The sequence below is a fragment of the Vipera ursinii genome (genome assembly GCF_947247035.1).
Source record: "Vipera ursinii genome assembly, chromosome: 1".
In the NCBI taxonomy this organism is placed as follows: Eukaryota; Metazoa; Chordata; class Lepidosauria; order Squamata; family Viperidae; genus Vipera; species Vipera ursinii.
The window spans coordinates 342058723-342074118 of NC_139512.1; the positions used below are offsets into that span (position 1 = coordinate 342058723).

The 15396-nt window shown below is 40.5% G+C and overlaps 1 protein-coding gene across 1 annotated transcript in view; it reads right to left on the minus strand.

Moving 5' to 3' along the window:
• Window positions 1–15135, minus strand: part of MYL10 (myosin light chain 10) — a 50300-nt gene extending 35165 nt beyond the window's left edge. Inside the window, exon 1 of the mRNA XM_083365414.1 lies at window positions 15114–15135. Coding sequence (XP_083221540.1) covers window positions 15114–15116 — 3 coding nt within the window. The 5' untranslated portion in view covers window positions 15117–15135. The remainder of the gene's footprint in view (window positions 1–15113) is intronic.
• Window positions 15136–15396: the final 261 nt, after the last annotated feature.

Below are 15396 nucleotides of genomic sequence, written 5' to 3' on the forward strand. Positions count from 1 at the left end.
CATCATTATCTTTATAAACACACAGTGAATTTGTTCACTACAAGGAAAGGAAAGGCAGAATTACAAATGTATATGACTGAACATATTTGCAGTAGAAATTATTTTAGAAAATGTTTTGATTTATGCTACAATGGTACATTGTCTTCTTCAATGAATAGCAAGGGATTCGGTGTATCAGAAAGATTTCTTACACAAGGCGTGACAGATTCTGTCTCTAGAACTTTGAAGGAGATCTGAGATCTCGCAAGAACTCTTCTTAGCATAGAAATCTTTTTAAATGTAATTCAACAAGTCATAAAGATGTCCATGGGTGACATTAGACAGAACTAAATAATACTATATATAAATATAGTATTTATACCAGGGCTTTTTTTGTCATAGAATGCTCAGAATGCTTTTTTCGATAGAACCTTGTAGGGTAGGCAAGGCAGGTTGTATGACATGTGTGAGTTCTGGCACCTTTTTCTTTTACAAAAAAAGCACTGATTTATACTATACTATATTTCTAAACTATGTTGGTGCAATTCTTTAAAAAAAACACTTACTAGCATGCATCAATTCTCAGCCTGTCAGTTTGAAGTTTCTGAAGAAACGGAAAAAAATTAATCTTTCATAATGAATTGAGGTTGTTGGTTTACTGTCTTCTATCTTTAATGCATATAAATTGATGCAACATAAGAAATCAATTCAGTTCCTGTTATTAGCTGCCAGATTTTTTATTACATAACACTGGAAAAATAAAATACATATTTTACTATACTTTGGCCTTTAGAAGTGTGGAAAGTTCTTTGAATTAAAAATTGAAACCAGCCAGTGTTTTTGGAAACCCTACCATCTAAGGATAAATTTTGGCCATATTAAAAATATTTTCATAATATATTATTTTGATTTAAATGTAATTTTGGACAGAAACATTGAATATGGATGATTAAAATGTATTTCTCAAGATCTTGTATGTTTTTACAAATATACATTTGAACATTTCTACATTCTCTTTTTTCTGATTCATTTTTTTCTCCTCTGATGTATGTCTTTTTTTTAAAATTACACTCTGTTTTTGTTATGCAAAAATAAAATAAAATAAAGATCCTTAATTCCATTTCGGAGAAAAGGAAGATTTCATTTCATCTCTCACAATGAAAAGTTGATTCTAAATGAGGCTGACAATTGTTTTTAAAAAACATCATTAAAAGACAAGACTTTCCTTTATATGATGAGTATTAATTCAGATATCATCCATTAGCCTTCAGCTCACTTTTGATATTTTTTACCGTATTTTCCGGCGTATAAGACGACCCGGCGTATAAGACGACCCCCTACTTTTCATGTTAAATTATAGGGTTTGGGCTAATAACTCAATATTTCACTTCCTGGCACACAATCTGCATATTAACAACTCGTTTAGCATTAGTACCCTTTTTTTATAAGTGCCACGATGTTGCTAAAATAAAAGAGGTAAACTTCATGACCCTCCCAGCCCGTGCATAAAACAGAAATGAAAAGGCTTAAGCCTTTCCGTTCCCAAATACCAAGGTTTCCCCCGAGTTTTGCATGGTTAAACAAACGGCATTTGCGTATTAATGTTTCTCCATGGAGCACAAAATTCGCCCGAATTAAGGAAAGTGGGGAGCTAAAGAATCTGGGGCTACAGGGAGTACCTCTGGCACGACAGGCAACCCTGGGAAACACGAGGACTGTAGCGGCACCCTCAGTTCGCACAATCCAATCCAGAAAGCGCCCGGAGGCTCCTTCATTACTTCTAACAGAACGTCTCCACGTCCTGCCCGCCTCGCCTTTTAAACCCCGCCCCCTTTTCCCTGTAACGTTTCCCTGCTCCGCCTGCTCTGTGATTTGCCGAGCTTTGCTCCTTCCCCGCCAAATGGGCGCCTCGCCTTCTTTCCTCTGAGCTCTCTCGCTTGGTGCACTGCTGCTCTCAGTTCTGCACTCCATGACCGGGCAAGCGATTCTTCTGGTTGGCGCGGTCAGGCGGTGCCTCGGCGGGAGCAAAGGTGCTCCCTTCCTACTGTTCAGCGGCACGCCTCTGGGGACCACCTGTCCCTCCTCTCGTCGGGGACCTGACAGCCAGCATTGGAAACGCCAGCATGACCAGTCCTACAAAGAGCAATGGCGGCGACTGCAGCAGCCACCCCATGATCTGACGAGAGTTTGCGCTCCATCACCCGTTCGCTGCTGGCCGCTTAACCACGGGTCGCCATCGCCTACCTCCATTCACCCAGCGATCCCGCCGTCCAACAGAAAAGATCAGAGAGGTGAATAGTATTTTCCGGCGTATAAGACGACCCGGCGTATAAGACGACCCCCAACTTTTGAGAAGATTTTCATGGGTTAAAAAGTCGTCTTATACGCCGGAAAATACGGTAAATATTTTAATTAAGCTCCAGTATGTATTTTTCAGCCAGTGAAAAAATGTTGCGTCCCTTCTAAAGTTATACAGAGAAGCAAAAATAGCATTTCAGAATTCTCCACCAAGTTAGAATTACTTTCTGTCAATTACTTTGGAAAAGAAGGAATTCTCCAACAACTTCTCAAAGGCAAAATACTACTGATGGAATAGCTCACTGAAGGAGTTGTCTTGCCATGTGTTTTGCAGGGGAATTGACCACAACCGAGCTCAAAATTTCCATTGCTAAGTGAAACATTTATTAAGTGAATTTTGCCCCATTTTACAACCTTTCTTGCCACAGGTGTTAAGTGAATCACTGCAGGTGTTAAGTTAGTAACACGGTTGTTAAGTGAATCTGGCCTCCCATTGATTTTGCTTATCAGAAGATCACAAAAGGTGATCACGTGACCTTGGACACAGCAGTCGTCATCAATATGAACCAGCTGCCAAGCATCTGAATTTGATTGTGTGACCATGGGGATGTTGCAATGGTTGTAAGTGTGAAAAAATGGTCATAAGTAACCTCAAATGGTCACTAAATAAGCTGCTGTAAGTTGAGGACTACCTGTAATGAAAACATGGGAAGTGAGAGAGGCTGTAGGTTGTTGAACATTCCCATAATGTTATTGGAGGTGCTCAGAACTAAATACAAGAATATCATCTGTCACCCATAAGAATTTCTCTGAAATTCTTTGTTCCTTTGGGAGAAAAGATGCTTCTTGCCATCAAGTTCCTAAATTGGGTGAGAACAAGTACAGAAGAAAAAAAGGTCAAAAGTAAATGTGCTGGACCCACACGCTAGTCCAGGAGGATTTCTTTTTGTCACTGGACACCAAGACACAGTATAGGCGGACTCTCAGTTATAAGAGTCCAGTTGTGTGAATGCTTAGAAGGGACTAGTCCTTCGAAGCAGAGAACCTCTTATTTGCACTGGTGGACCACAAGCCTGTTAAATTTTTAATTTTTAAGCCTGTGAAGTTTTTAAGAGGAGACTGGACAGCCATTTGCCTGAAATGGTATAGGGTTTCCTGCCTGAGCAGGGGGTTAGACTAGATGACCTCCAAGGTCCCTTCCAACTTTCTTCTTCTTCTTCTTCTTCTTCTTCTTCTTCTTCTTCTTCTTCTTCTTCTTCTTCTTCTTATTATTATTATTATTATTATTATTATTATTATTATTATTATTATTATTATTATTATTATTATTATTATTCATGAGGCAGGCACAAAGGTTTCTTATGTCATGATGGCATGCTTTTGCCAGACTGACTCATTTGACATAACTACCCCCACCCCTATGTGGATGTCACTGCTCTGGACCCCCATTCGGACCTTTGCCAAGATTTATCATGTAGGTATCACTGATGATGCAACAAGAAGAGGCCCGTTTACCAAAACCAATTCCAATGATGGGGATTATGAAAGAATATAGTGAAGAGGGATATGGGTTAGAGCTCTTTCACACTGAGTCAGTATCACCCGTAGCTTTGCGAGCTTTCAGGGCAGAATTTTTCCAGTCCTACCTGACAATGCCATGGATTGAATTTGAGATCTGCAAGGTTTCCATGATTGTTTTCAGTTTTGCCCTAGAACTTGGAAGCCAATTAGTGAAATTTCATGATCTATAAGCTTCTTGAAAATAGTGCAGTAATTACTAGGATGTATTAATCAAGACCATATTTTGCCTGATTAACTTTTTCTCATTTATGGAACTGATAAGTTCTATACAGATTATGGAAACATGGTAAGCATAATAAAACTTGATTTTAGCAGTGCATTTGATTAAAAAAAGCCCTTCATGATACTCTAATCAATATACTAGTTAAATATGGACTAGATGGCATGACAATTATGTAGCTGCGGTACTTTTTTTTTTGATGCCTTAAAGCCACTGTTGACTCCCAGTGACTGCCTGGACTCGTCCCTTCAGTTTTCTTGGTAAGGTTTTTCAGAAGTGATTCCTAGAGCTAAGAGGGATTGAGTGACCCAAGTTCACCCAGCTGGCTTTGTGCCTAAGGCAGAACTAGAACATCTCTAGCCCCAGTGCCTTAACCACTACACCAAACTTGTTCTATGTAAATACATAGTACTTGCAAAATCATAGCAAGTTTAAAATCATACACAAGTTGTTAATTGTTAAAAATCAATGAATCCTCATCAAACTGGAAAAAGGTATTTAGAGGGGTGACATAAGGATCAGGTCTGGGTTCTCTAATCTTCAATATTTTTATTAATAACATAGAGATTATAAAATGCTCATTGTCTCTCGCAGATGGCACAAAATTAAATGGGATAGCCAATGCTGTAGAACTGCGGCTCCCAATCTTTTGGGCACCAGGGACTGGTTCCTTGGAAAGAGGTTTTTCCGTGGAACAGAGGGGGTGTGGTTTCATGTGCTGCCTGCATTCTGCAGGTGGGGTTTTGCTTGTTAGCACAGCCCTGTTTCTGGCATGCCACGGACCAGTGCCGGTCCACGGACCAGGGATTGGGGACCCCTGCTGTAGCAGGCAGAAATAAAATGTGAAACAATATTAAAAAGTTAGAGAAATGGGCTGAAACTTGAAGAATGATTACTTAACACAGACCTCTTAAGGAACAAAGGTTAAGTGTGCATGTTATAGGATGAGTGATACTTAATTCATAGTATTTGTGAAAAAAATATGGACACTGAGAGCTTATGCACCGGAGTCAAATTCCTTGTATGTCCAATTACACTTGGCCAATAAAGTATTCTGTTCTCTTCTGTTCTGCTCTGCTCTGCTCTGCTCTATTCTGATCATAGTTGATTGCAAACCAAATGCAAACCAGTAGTGTGATACAACTGCAAAAAAGGCAAATGCAGTTTTAGGTTGCATCAAGAGAAACCTTAAATTATCTCTGAACTGTAATTTCTGAAGAATAAACAGTAGAGCTGAGTTGCTTGCCATCTTGTTCTGGTGATCGGTTTCTTGAAGGCATCTCGCTGGCCACTGCAAGCAGCAAAATGTTAACTAGAACATCTTTCTGTGGGGCTTCGAGGAAATGATACTCAGCACTTCTGAAGTACAACAGCAGGGAAGAAGATGGACTAGACACTAGAGCAATGTTTCTCATCCTTAGCAACTTTACGATGTGTGGACTTTGACTCCCAGAATTCCTCAACCAGACCTGGCTGTGGAAGCTAAGCTGAGGAATTCTGGGAGTTGAAGTCCACACATCTTAAAAGTTGCTAAGAATGAGAAACACCGGACTAGAGTAACGTCTAGAATTTGATCCAGTGGACCTCTTTCTCTGCTGCAATATTTCCCCCCTAAAGACAGCATTTTGCCATTTTATTTTGAAATCTGAACTGAAAAGCATTCCTTTTCCATTTGTGGCTCTCCAGGGGCTTGTGAAAACTACAATTCTCAGCTGCTCCAGATTCAAGATTTCTGGGAGGCAACTGGTGGCTTGCAGGCTCTCTCTGTGTGCCTTAGAAAAATGCCATTAATGTACCTAGGAGTTTCCCTCCCACAGGATTCCTTTTTAATCCATAATGCTGCCCTGGTTTGATGCCTTCCTTTTATGGACAGCATTCCATACCTATGATCTTTTTTTTTTTTTGAAAAAAAAAGTTCTTTTTTTCCAGTTCTGCTATAATTAGATGATAAATCTAACCCGAGTGTCTCAGTTTATGATGTCACAACAGATTCCTCTGGAGTGACGGATGGGTGTTCAAGACTGGAAAAAGGTTTTGCTTTGGGATTTCTACAGCATTTTTTCAGGCATCAGAGCACTGGGGTGAGGTGGGGGAATTTGGATGTCTGAAAGAAAAAAAATCCCTCAGTTTTGCTGGAAAGCAGGGAACTGTTCACTAGAATGAACATTTGTTTCTGTAGAGCCTCTCAGAAAATAGAAGCAAGGATCCATAAGGTAGGCCCTACTGGATCCCTCAGTATGTGCTGTCCAGAAGACAGTTATAAAGGCAAATATAAAAACTACTTAAAATACTCAAGACATAGTGAGTCCATTAAGTTACACATTTAGTAGCCAGTAGTAAATGAACTTTCCTTCATAAATTTGCTGTGCCATGCTGCGACTTTTGTTTGTGGGGACAACAGTTTGATACCCCTCTACTCTAGAAGGTGGTGTTAGGAACCTGGCATGCATAATATGGGTAATACAATGGTAGGTTGGTACTCAACTGCTTTGAAACTCATCAAATTTGGTACTCAACATATTTGGAGGTGAAAGTTTGGTCCCACTACTCATGGTTGGTTTTGTACTCAATGCACAAGCTAGAACTTGTTGGTGTTGGCTGTCGTGTGACTCACTACATTATTCCTTATAAGAAAAATTTGTTTGGTACTCATCATCTATGGAGATTCTCAGTCATCCAGGTCATGGTTGTTCCAAAGGTGCTTTTTCAGAAGGCAACTTTGTTTTTCTTTGAGTATATTTGGTACTCATCATTTTTAGTACTCATTGTGCCTCCTGGAACCAATTAACCCTGAGTACCAAGGTACCACTGTACTGTGTTTCTCAGAGTGTTTGACATCTCATGACATCTTGAGATGACATCTTAACATCTTACTGTTGACTTTAGCTCCATATTCAGCTAATATTTGACCTGGCATGAAAGTGAAAAGAGTTTTAAATGAGTATGATCCAAAAAGCAATCGCTGTATTGGGTGGGAATGCTCAAATTCCATTACAGAACACTTAATTCATTCTAAGATTGAAAAAGAAGAAGCACACGTATACATCCTAGTTTTTTTCAGAACTTTTCCAGAAGAAAAGGAAGATATTCTTGGTACAGACTAGGTCTGTATTGTACCATTCAGGCTGATATACCAATATAGGTAGTCCTCAACCTACAACCACAATTGGGACCAGAACTTCCATTGCTAAGCATAGAGGTTAAGTGATCCATGCCCAATTTTATAACTTTTTTGCCACAATTTTAAGCAAATCACTGCAGCTGTTAAGAGATTCACATGGTTATTAAGAAATTGGGTTTTCCCCATTACCTTTGCTTGTTAGAAGCCATCTGGGAAGATCCCAAATGGTGATCGTGTGACCCTGGGATGCTGCAACTGTTGTAAATACATGCAATTTGCCAAGAGCCTGAATTTTGATCACCTAACTATGGGGATGCTGCAACAGTCGTAGCAATAGCACTTAGACTTATATACCACTTCATAGTGCTTTACAGTACTGAGTGGTTTATAATGTCAGCATATTGCCCTCAACAATCTGGGTCCTCATTTTACTGACCTTGGAAGAATGGAAGGCTGAGTCAACCTCGAGCCTGTCAGGATCAAACTCCAGACTGTGGGTAGAGTTAGCCTGCAATACTGCATTCTAACCACTCTGCCACCACGGCTCTTAAGTGAAAAGACCAGTTATAAGTCACTATTTTCAGTGCCATTGTAACTTTGAATTGCTAAATGAATGATTGCAAGTCAAAGGCTACCTGTGTCTACGTGGCCTGCAATGATTTTCCCATGCTCTTTTCTGTGAGTGACCATCCAATTATGACTGTATTATTTCTGACAGTAGCGCTTTGTCTCCAGTAAACCATTATGATGTTATTGTTATTGAACCTCCATAAATTTAATACATTTTTAAAGACATCATAAAAAGGTAAGGGGTGGGGCACAGCTATTCTGCAGAGTTCATTTAGCATAATTGCATGGTTTCTTATGTGTAGACAATCTCAGTTGCTTTCATTAAGGATATTGCTATCATTATTTGAGGTTAGGTCTGGTTGCTCCCCCCTCCACTATTTTAAATTCCCTCTAATGCTCCTCAGAGGTATTTCAGATGATGTTCATCATCATTAATCTAGGCAGTCATAATCCAAGCATACTTGACTACATACATCGTTATTTCTTTTTAGAATGTTCTGTAGAGTACAGGAATGGAGCGATAAATAAGGCAAAGGAATGAGAGTCATAAGATTTTCTTTAAAAAGAAAAAGAAACACAATCACCATCTTCATGCACCATACTTCTCCACGTTATCTTTCATTTTTTTATGAATTCATTTTCTTTATTACTGACTTGCCATCAGAGGTGGTGGGTGCTCCAGCACTGGAAGTTTTTAAGAAAAGATGAGACAACCATTTGTCCGAAATGGTATAGGGTTTCCTGCCTTAGCAGGAGGGTTGGACTAGAAGATCTCCAAGGTCCCTTCCAAATCTGTTATTCTATTATTTGACTTCTCTGACATTCCAAGACATAATCATCCATTTGGTATGGTCCAGGGGTAGGCAACCTTGGCTCTTTTATGACTCGTGGACTTCAACTCCTAGGGAAGACCACAAGTCATAAAAGAGCCAAGGTTGCCTACCCCTGGTATAGTCCTTACCAGTTTGGCTCCGAGATATGGACCTTTGCTGTCCATCGTGGCTTTGATCCATTCAGGTAGAATAGAGAAAGTGTATCTCGGCCACATGCAACCTTCTCCACTGAAAACAGGACCCAGAGCTTGGCCAATAGGCCATAAATGCAGCCAAAACCCAGTTTTACTGCACAGGCTCTTCTGTACAAGCTAGCATTTCTCATATGGAAGCCAGCATATTGTTATTTATATACCACCAACTTGGAGGCGAAGGTTGTGAGACTCACTAAACCAATGAAAAGTCTAAAAAATTTTGCTATGCAGCTTTTCTATTAGCTGGGGATATGGTGGGGGGAGGGTGTCAAGAAGTCAAGATAGGAATTCAACTCTGCATTTGAAGCCTCACCTCTTTTTTATCTGTCATTTTGATTCTTTTATTTGTCCTCTCCAAGAAGAAGAAGAAGAAGAAGAAGAAGAAGAAGAAGGAGGAGGAGGAGGAGGAGGAGGAGGAGGAGGAGGAGGAGGAGGAGGAGGAGGAGAAGTTATTGTTGTTGTTGTTGGAAGTGACCTTGGAGGTCATCTAGTCCAACACCCTGCTCAGACAGGAAACCCTATACCATTTCAGACAAATGGCTGTCCAGTCTCTTCTTAAAAACTTCCAGTGTTGGAGCATTCACAACTTCTGGAGGCAGGTTGTTCCACTGATTAATTGTTCTGTTAGGAAATTTCTCCTTAGTTCTAGGTTGCTTCTCTCCTTGATTAGTATCCATCCATCGCTTCTTGTCCTGCCTTCAGGTGCTTTGGAGAATAGCTTGACTCCTTCTTCTTTGTGGAAACCCCTAGATATTGGAACACTGCTATCTTATCTCCCCTCATCCTTCTCTTCATTAAACTACACCAGGCATATCAAACTCATAATGTCACATGATGTTGCCGGCAATGGGATAGGCGCAGTTTGCTCGTAACCTGTGTGGCCCACAGGCCAGCAATTTGACACTCCTGAACTAGACATATCCAATTCCTGCAACTGTCCTTCATATGTTTTAGCCTCCAGTCCCCTAATCATCTTTTCTGCTGTTCTCTGCATTCTCTCTAGGCTTGTAACAGAGCCTGGAATTATGGTCATAAGTCATGCCAGTCATTAAATGGGTCATCACATGACCAACCTGAATTTACAATATTTTGTGGCAGTCATTAAGCAGGCACAGTGACCATTAAGTAAACACAATTATTGTTATGTGAACACCAAAGTCGTTAAGTGAACCTACTGTCCACAAAGGATGTTTTTTGCCCAAAACCAGAAGTAAGCATTGGTTTCCAGCAAAAAAAGGTATAAATCATGGTCATGTGACTGCAGGATGCTGCAAATGGCTGTAAATAGCAATAACAATAGCACTTAGACTTATATACTGCTCCATAGTGCTATACAGCCCTCTCTGAGTGGTTTACACAGCCGGCATATCACCCCCAACAATCTGGGTCCTCATTTTACCGACCTTGGAAGGATGGAAGGCTGAGTCAACCTTGAGCCAGTCAGGGTCGAGCTCCTGGCAGTGGGCAGAGTCAGCCTGCAATACTGCATTCTAACCACTGTGCCACCAAATGCAAGCCGGTTGCCAAGCACCCAAAATGCAAACATGTGAATGTGGGATGTGGGGTGCCAGCAGCCATCACAACTTTGAATCCATGTCATGAGTACCTTTTTTTTGGAGTCCATCATAACGTGACATGGTCACTAAACAAGTAATTGTTAAGTGAGGACTATCTGTATATATATGTCCCTGGTTCAGAAGGCAATTTAATTTAAAATGGGAAACATCTAAGAAAACAATACCAGTTTATAAGCAATAATATGAATGTTTAAAGCAGGGATGAGGGGATCATCCAAGAGATTGATTATTATTATTCATAGACTATTAATCAAAGTTGTATTTATTAACTTATTTGCATATAATAAATGTTTGATAAACAATCTATAACAAAACAGAACAGAACAGAATTTGAGTAGGAAGGGACCTTGGAGGTCTTCTAGTCCAACCCCCTGCTCAGGCAGGAGACCCTATAACATTTCATGAAGTATTTCATGAAGTATGAGACCCTAAATTATTTCATACTATACTTCACGAAGGGAGATAATAAGATGTAGAGTTTGGAGATTTCTAATTTTAAAGCAATAGGTTAGTGAGGTATAGTGGTTGCCCTGCCTGGCAAATAATGCAGAATTCCAGATTCAAACCATCAAGAGACTTCCTGGGAAACCTCTTACCAGTTGCTTTGTTTCTTTAACCATTATCATAGGAATGCTTTTTTTGAGCTTGTTGGGAGAAAGGTAGAATATCTATTAAATAGCAAAGATAGCACGAGAGGGAGCAGGATTGTACAGCCTTGATGCCAATAGTTAACAGATCTGGTTTCTTTTGATTTCCACCCATCTGACATCTGTGATGATGTGATAAGAAGCAGCTGCTGATGCCAATCTCCCAGACTTGGAAAGTTCATATTTTTATCATCCAAATGCAGAAGCAAATCAGTGGTTATCAAGTGCAAGTAAATAATGTTCGCTTGTAGCTAATCAGAACAAAGAACCTGCTTTTTAACACATTGTTTGTAATTGGGAACTGTAGTTGCAGGAGAAGACCTTCTGTTATGCAGAATAAAATGGAAGGCAACAGATTTCTGTATCATGAAAAGAAGACTACTTTTAAGTATGAAATTTTTAACTATCACATACAAGTCTGTGGGATTTTCTGCATCAGAGGTTAGGCGACTTGGGGGGAACTGTAAGGCTGGGGAGACTTTGTTTCTCCAAGCTCAAATCAGAAAACTATCTTGGATTAGCCTTGCATTTTTGCCATCCCAAGGCAACCAGTTTGGCCATACCCAACCAATTAAAGGTGACAGACTGCAGATTTTGTGCCAATGATAAGTCTGATCCATCTGGAGTTGTTTTCAGTAGGGCACTATTAATCCTAGTTGTCACAATCTTTGGGGGGGGGAATCTTCATGACCTTCTGTAAATTCTTCTTTCAAGTTTACTTTTTTCCATTTCCATTTTCTTTTAACCAAAAGAGTCAGGTACTGAGAGGCAGATTAGACTAATATTGTAATGCACTATATTACAGCCATCTGAATTCTGGACAGAAGTCAAGCAGTCAGGCCTATGATTGGACCAAACAGTGGGAAATACAAAGTATGAATGACAGATATCACTCCACACCAACCAGGAAGGAACTCTGAAGCACATCCCTCCCACTCTTTGTCTGGTTCCTACCAATGTGGCATGCTACTCAAAAGCACGTTCCTGCACTGAGATAGGTGTGCACTTTTATTTTAATTAAAATAAGCATTACCAAATACTATCTTTTGTTGTTGTTGTTAGCTGCGAAGTCGTGTCTGACCCATCGCGACCCTATGGACAACATTCCTCCAGGCCTTCCTGTCCTCTACCATCTTCTGGAGTCCATTTAAGCTCACGCCTACTTCTTCAGTGACTCCATCCAGCCACCTCATTCTCTGTCGTCCCCTTCTTCTATTGCCCTCGATCTTTCCCAGCATTAGGCTCTTCTCCAGTGAGTCCTTCCTTCTCATTAGGTGGCCAAAGTATTTGAGTTTTAGCTTCAGGATCTGGCCTTCTAAAGAGCAGTCAGGATTGATCTCCTCTAGGACTGACCGGTTTGATCGCCTTGCAGTCCAAGGGACTCGCAGGAGTCTTCTCCAGCACCATAGTTCAAAGGCCTCAATTCTTTGGCGCTCAGCCTTTCTTATGGTCCAACTTTCACTGCCATACATTGCAACTGGGAAGACCATAGCCTTGACTATACGCACTTTTGTTGACAGGGTGATGTCTCTGCTTTTTAGTGTGCTGTCTAGATTTGCCATGGCTTTCCTCCCCAGGAGCAAGCGTCTTTTAATTTCTTGGCTACAGTCCCCATCTGCAGTGATCTTGGAGCCCAGGAAAATAAAATCTGTCACTACTTCCATTTCTTCCCCATCTATTTGCCAGGAATTGAGAGGGCCAGATGCCATGATCTTGGTTTTCTTAATGTTAAGTTTCAACCCAAGTTTTGCACTCTCCTTCTTCACCTACAACAAGAGGCTCTTTAGTTCTTCTTCACTTTCTGCCATTAGAGTGGTATCATCTGCGTATCTTAGGTTGTTGATATTTCTTCCGGCAATCTTAATTCCAACATTTGATTCATCTAGCCCTGCCTTTCTCATGATGTGCTCTGCATATAAGTTAAATAGGCAGGGCGACAGTATACAGCCTTGCCGGACTCCTTTCCCAATTTTGAACCAATCAGTGGTTCCGTGTCCAGTTCTCACTGTTGCTTCTTGACCCGCATATAGGTTTCTCAAGAGACAAATAAGATGGTCTGGTACTCCCATCTCTTTAAGAACTTGCCACAGTTTGTTATGATCCACACAATCAAAGGCTTTAGCATAGTCAATGAAGCAGAAGTAGATGTTTTTCTGGAACTCCCTAGCTTTCTCCATGATCCAGCGTATGTTGGCAATTTGATCTCTAGTTCCTCTGCCTCTTCGAAATCCTGCCTGTACTTCTGGTAGTTCTCGATCCACATACTGCTGAAGTCTAGCTTGTAGGATTTTAAGCATGACTTTACTAGCATGAGAAATGAGTGCAATGGTGCGATAGTTTGAACATTCTTTGGCACTGCCTTTCTTTGGAATTGGAATGTAAACTGATCTTTTCCAATCCTGTGGCCACTGTTGAGTTTTCCAAATTTGCTGTCAAATTGAGTGTAGCACTTTTACTGCACTGTCTTTTAAGATTTTGAATAGCTCAGCTGGAATACTGTCACCTCCACTAGCTTTGTTGTTGCTCAGCTTTTCTAAGGCCCACTTCACTTCACATTCTACGATGTCTGGCTCGAGGTCAGTGACCACCTCATTGTGATTATCAGGGACGTTAAGCTCATTCTTGTATAGTTCTTCTGTGTAATTTTGCCACCTCTTCTTAATCTCTTCTGCCTCTGTTAGGTCCCTGCCATTTTGGTCCTTTATCATGCCCATTTTTGCATTAAACGTTCCCTTCATCTCTCCAATTTTCTTGAAAAGATCTCTGGTCCTCCCTATTCTATTGTTTTCTTCTATTTCTTTGCACTGTTCATTTAAGAAGGCATTCTTATCTCTTCTAGCTATTCTCTGGAATTCTGCATTCAATTGGGCATATCTATGTTTTTCTCCCTTGCCTTTCGCTTCCCTCCTTTCCTCAGCTATTTGCAAAGCTTCCTCAGACAGCCATTTTGCTTTCTTGCATTTCTTTTTCTTTGGGATGGTTTTGGTTGCTACCTCTTGTACAATGTTGCGAACCTCTGTCCATAGTTCTTCAGGCACTCTGTCTATCAGATCTAATTCCTTAAATCTATTTGTCACCTCTACTGTATATTCAACAGGGATATGATTTAATTCATACCTGACTGGCCTAGCGCTTTTCCCTACTTTCTTTAATTTAAGCCTAAACTTTGCAACAAGAAGCTCATGGTCTGAGCCACAGTCAGCTCCTGGTCTTGTTTTTACTGACTGTATAGAGCTTCTCCATCTTTGGCTGCAGAGCATATAGTCAATCTGATTTCTGTGTTGACCGTCTGGTGATGTCCATGTGTAAAGCTGTCTCTTGGGTTGTTGGAAAAGAGTGTTTGCTATGACCATCGTATTCTCTTGACAAAATTCTATCAGCCTGTGCCCTGCTTCATTTTGTACTCCAAGGCCAAACTTGCCTGTTATTCCAGTTATCTTTTGGCTTCCTACTTTAGCATTCCAATCCCCCATGATGATAAGGACATCGTTTTTTGGTGTTAGTTCTATAAGGTGCTGTAGGGCTTCGTAGAACTGGTCAATTTCATCCTCTTCAGCACTGGTGGTTGGGGCATAGACTTGGACTACTGTGATATTGAATGGTTTGCCTTGGATTCGAACTATCTTTACATTACAGCTAATATATTTAGAATGATTGCAATGCACTCACTATTAATAAAGCGGTTCTCATATTTAGGATTATTGCAATGCATTTAATATTAACGAAACAAATTCTTTACCCTCTTTAACTCAAAAGCAATGCCCAAAACCTGGGTATCATCCCAGTACCTATACATACTTTGGCTACTACAGTGAAAACTGAGAAATTTACTTCACAGCAAGGAACCAAGTAAAAATCTTGCCTATGTAAGTTGAAGTCCTGGTGATTTCTAACTCAGCCAGGAAGCTGAAAAGTCAAGAAGGTAGTCTGAAGTACCCCTATATGATTTAATAGCAGAAGGAAGGAAGGAAGGAAGGGAGGGAGGGAGGGAGGGAGGGAGGGAGGGAGGGAGGGAGGGAGGAAGGAAGGAAAATGCTTGTGGGGAAAAAAATATACAATGCAGAAGAGAAGGGGAAGGAAACAAGGATCTTACCATAATGAATGTCTTCTCTTTATCTGGCAACCTGACCACCAACCAACCAAATGTCTATCGTGTTTTTATATATAGCATTATTCTGGAGTAAAAATATGCCCACTCCAAGTTTAGACAATAGATGCAAGATTAGAGAGGGTTGCAATTGGATCTCAGTGCCATTCCACACATATCCTGCTTGTTGGGAGTTTTGTTTTCCTCAAATTAACTCAGCATGTAAGTAGAACAGGAAAGCTGAGACCACAGGGAGAGAGTGAGGCTGAAAATCTTTTCCAGGTGCACC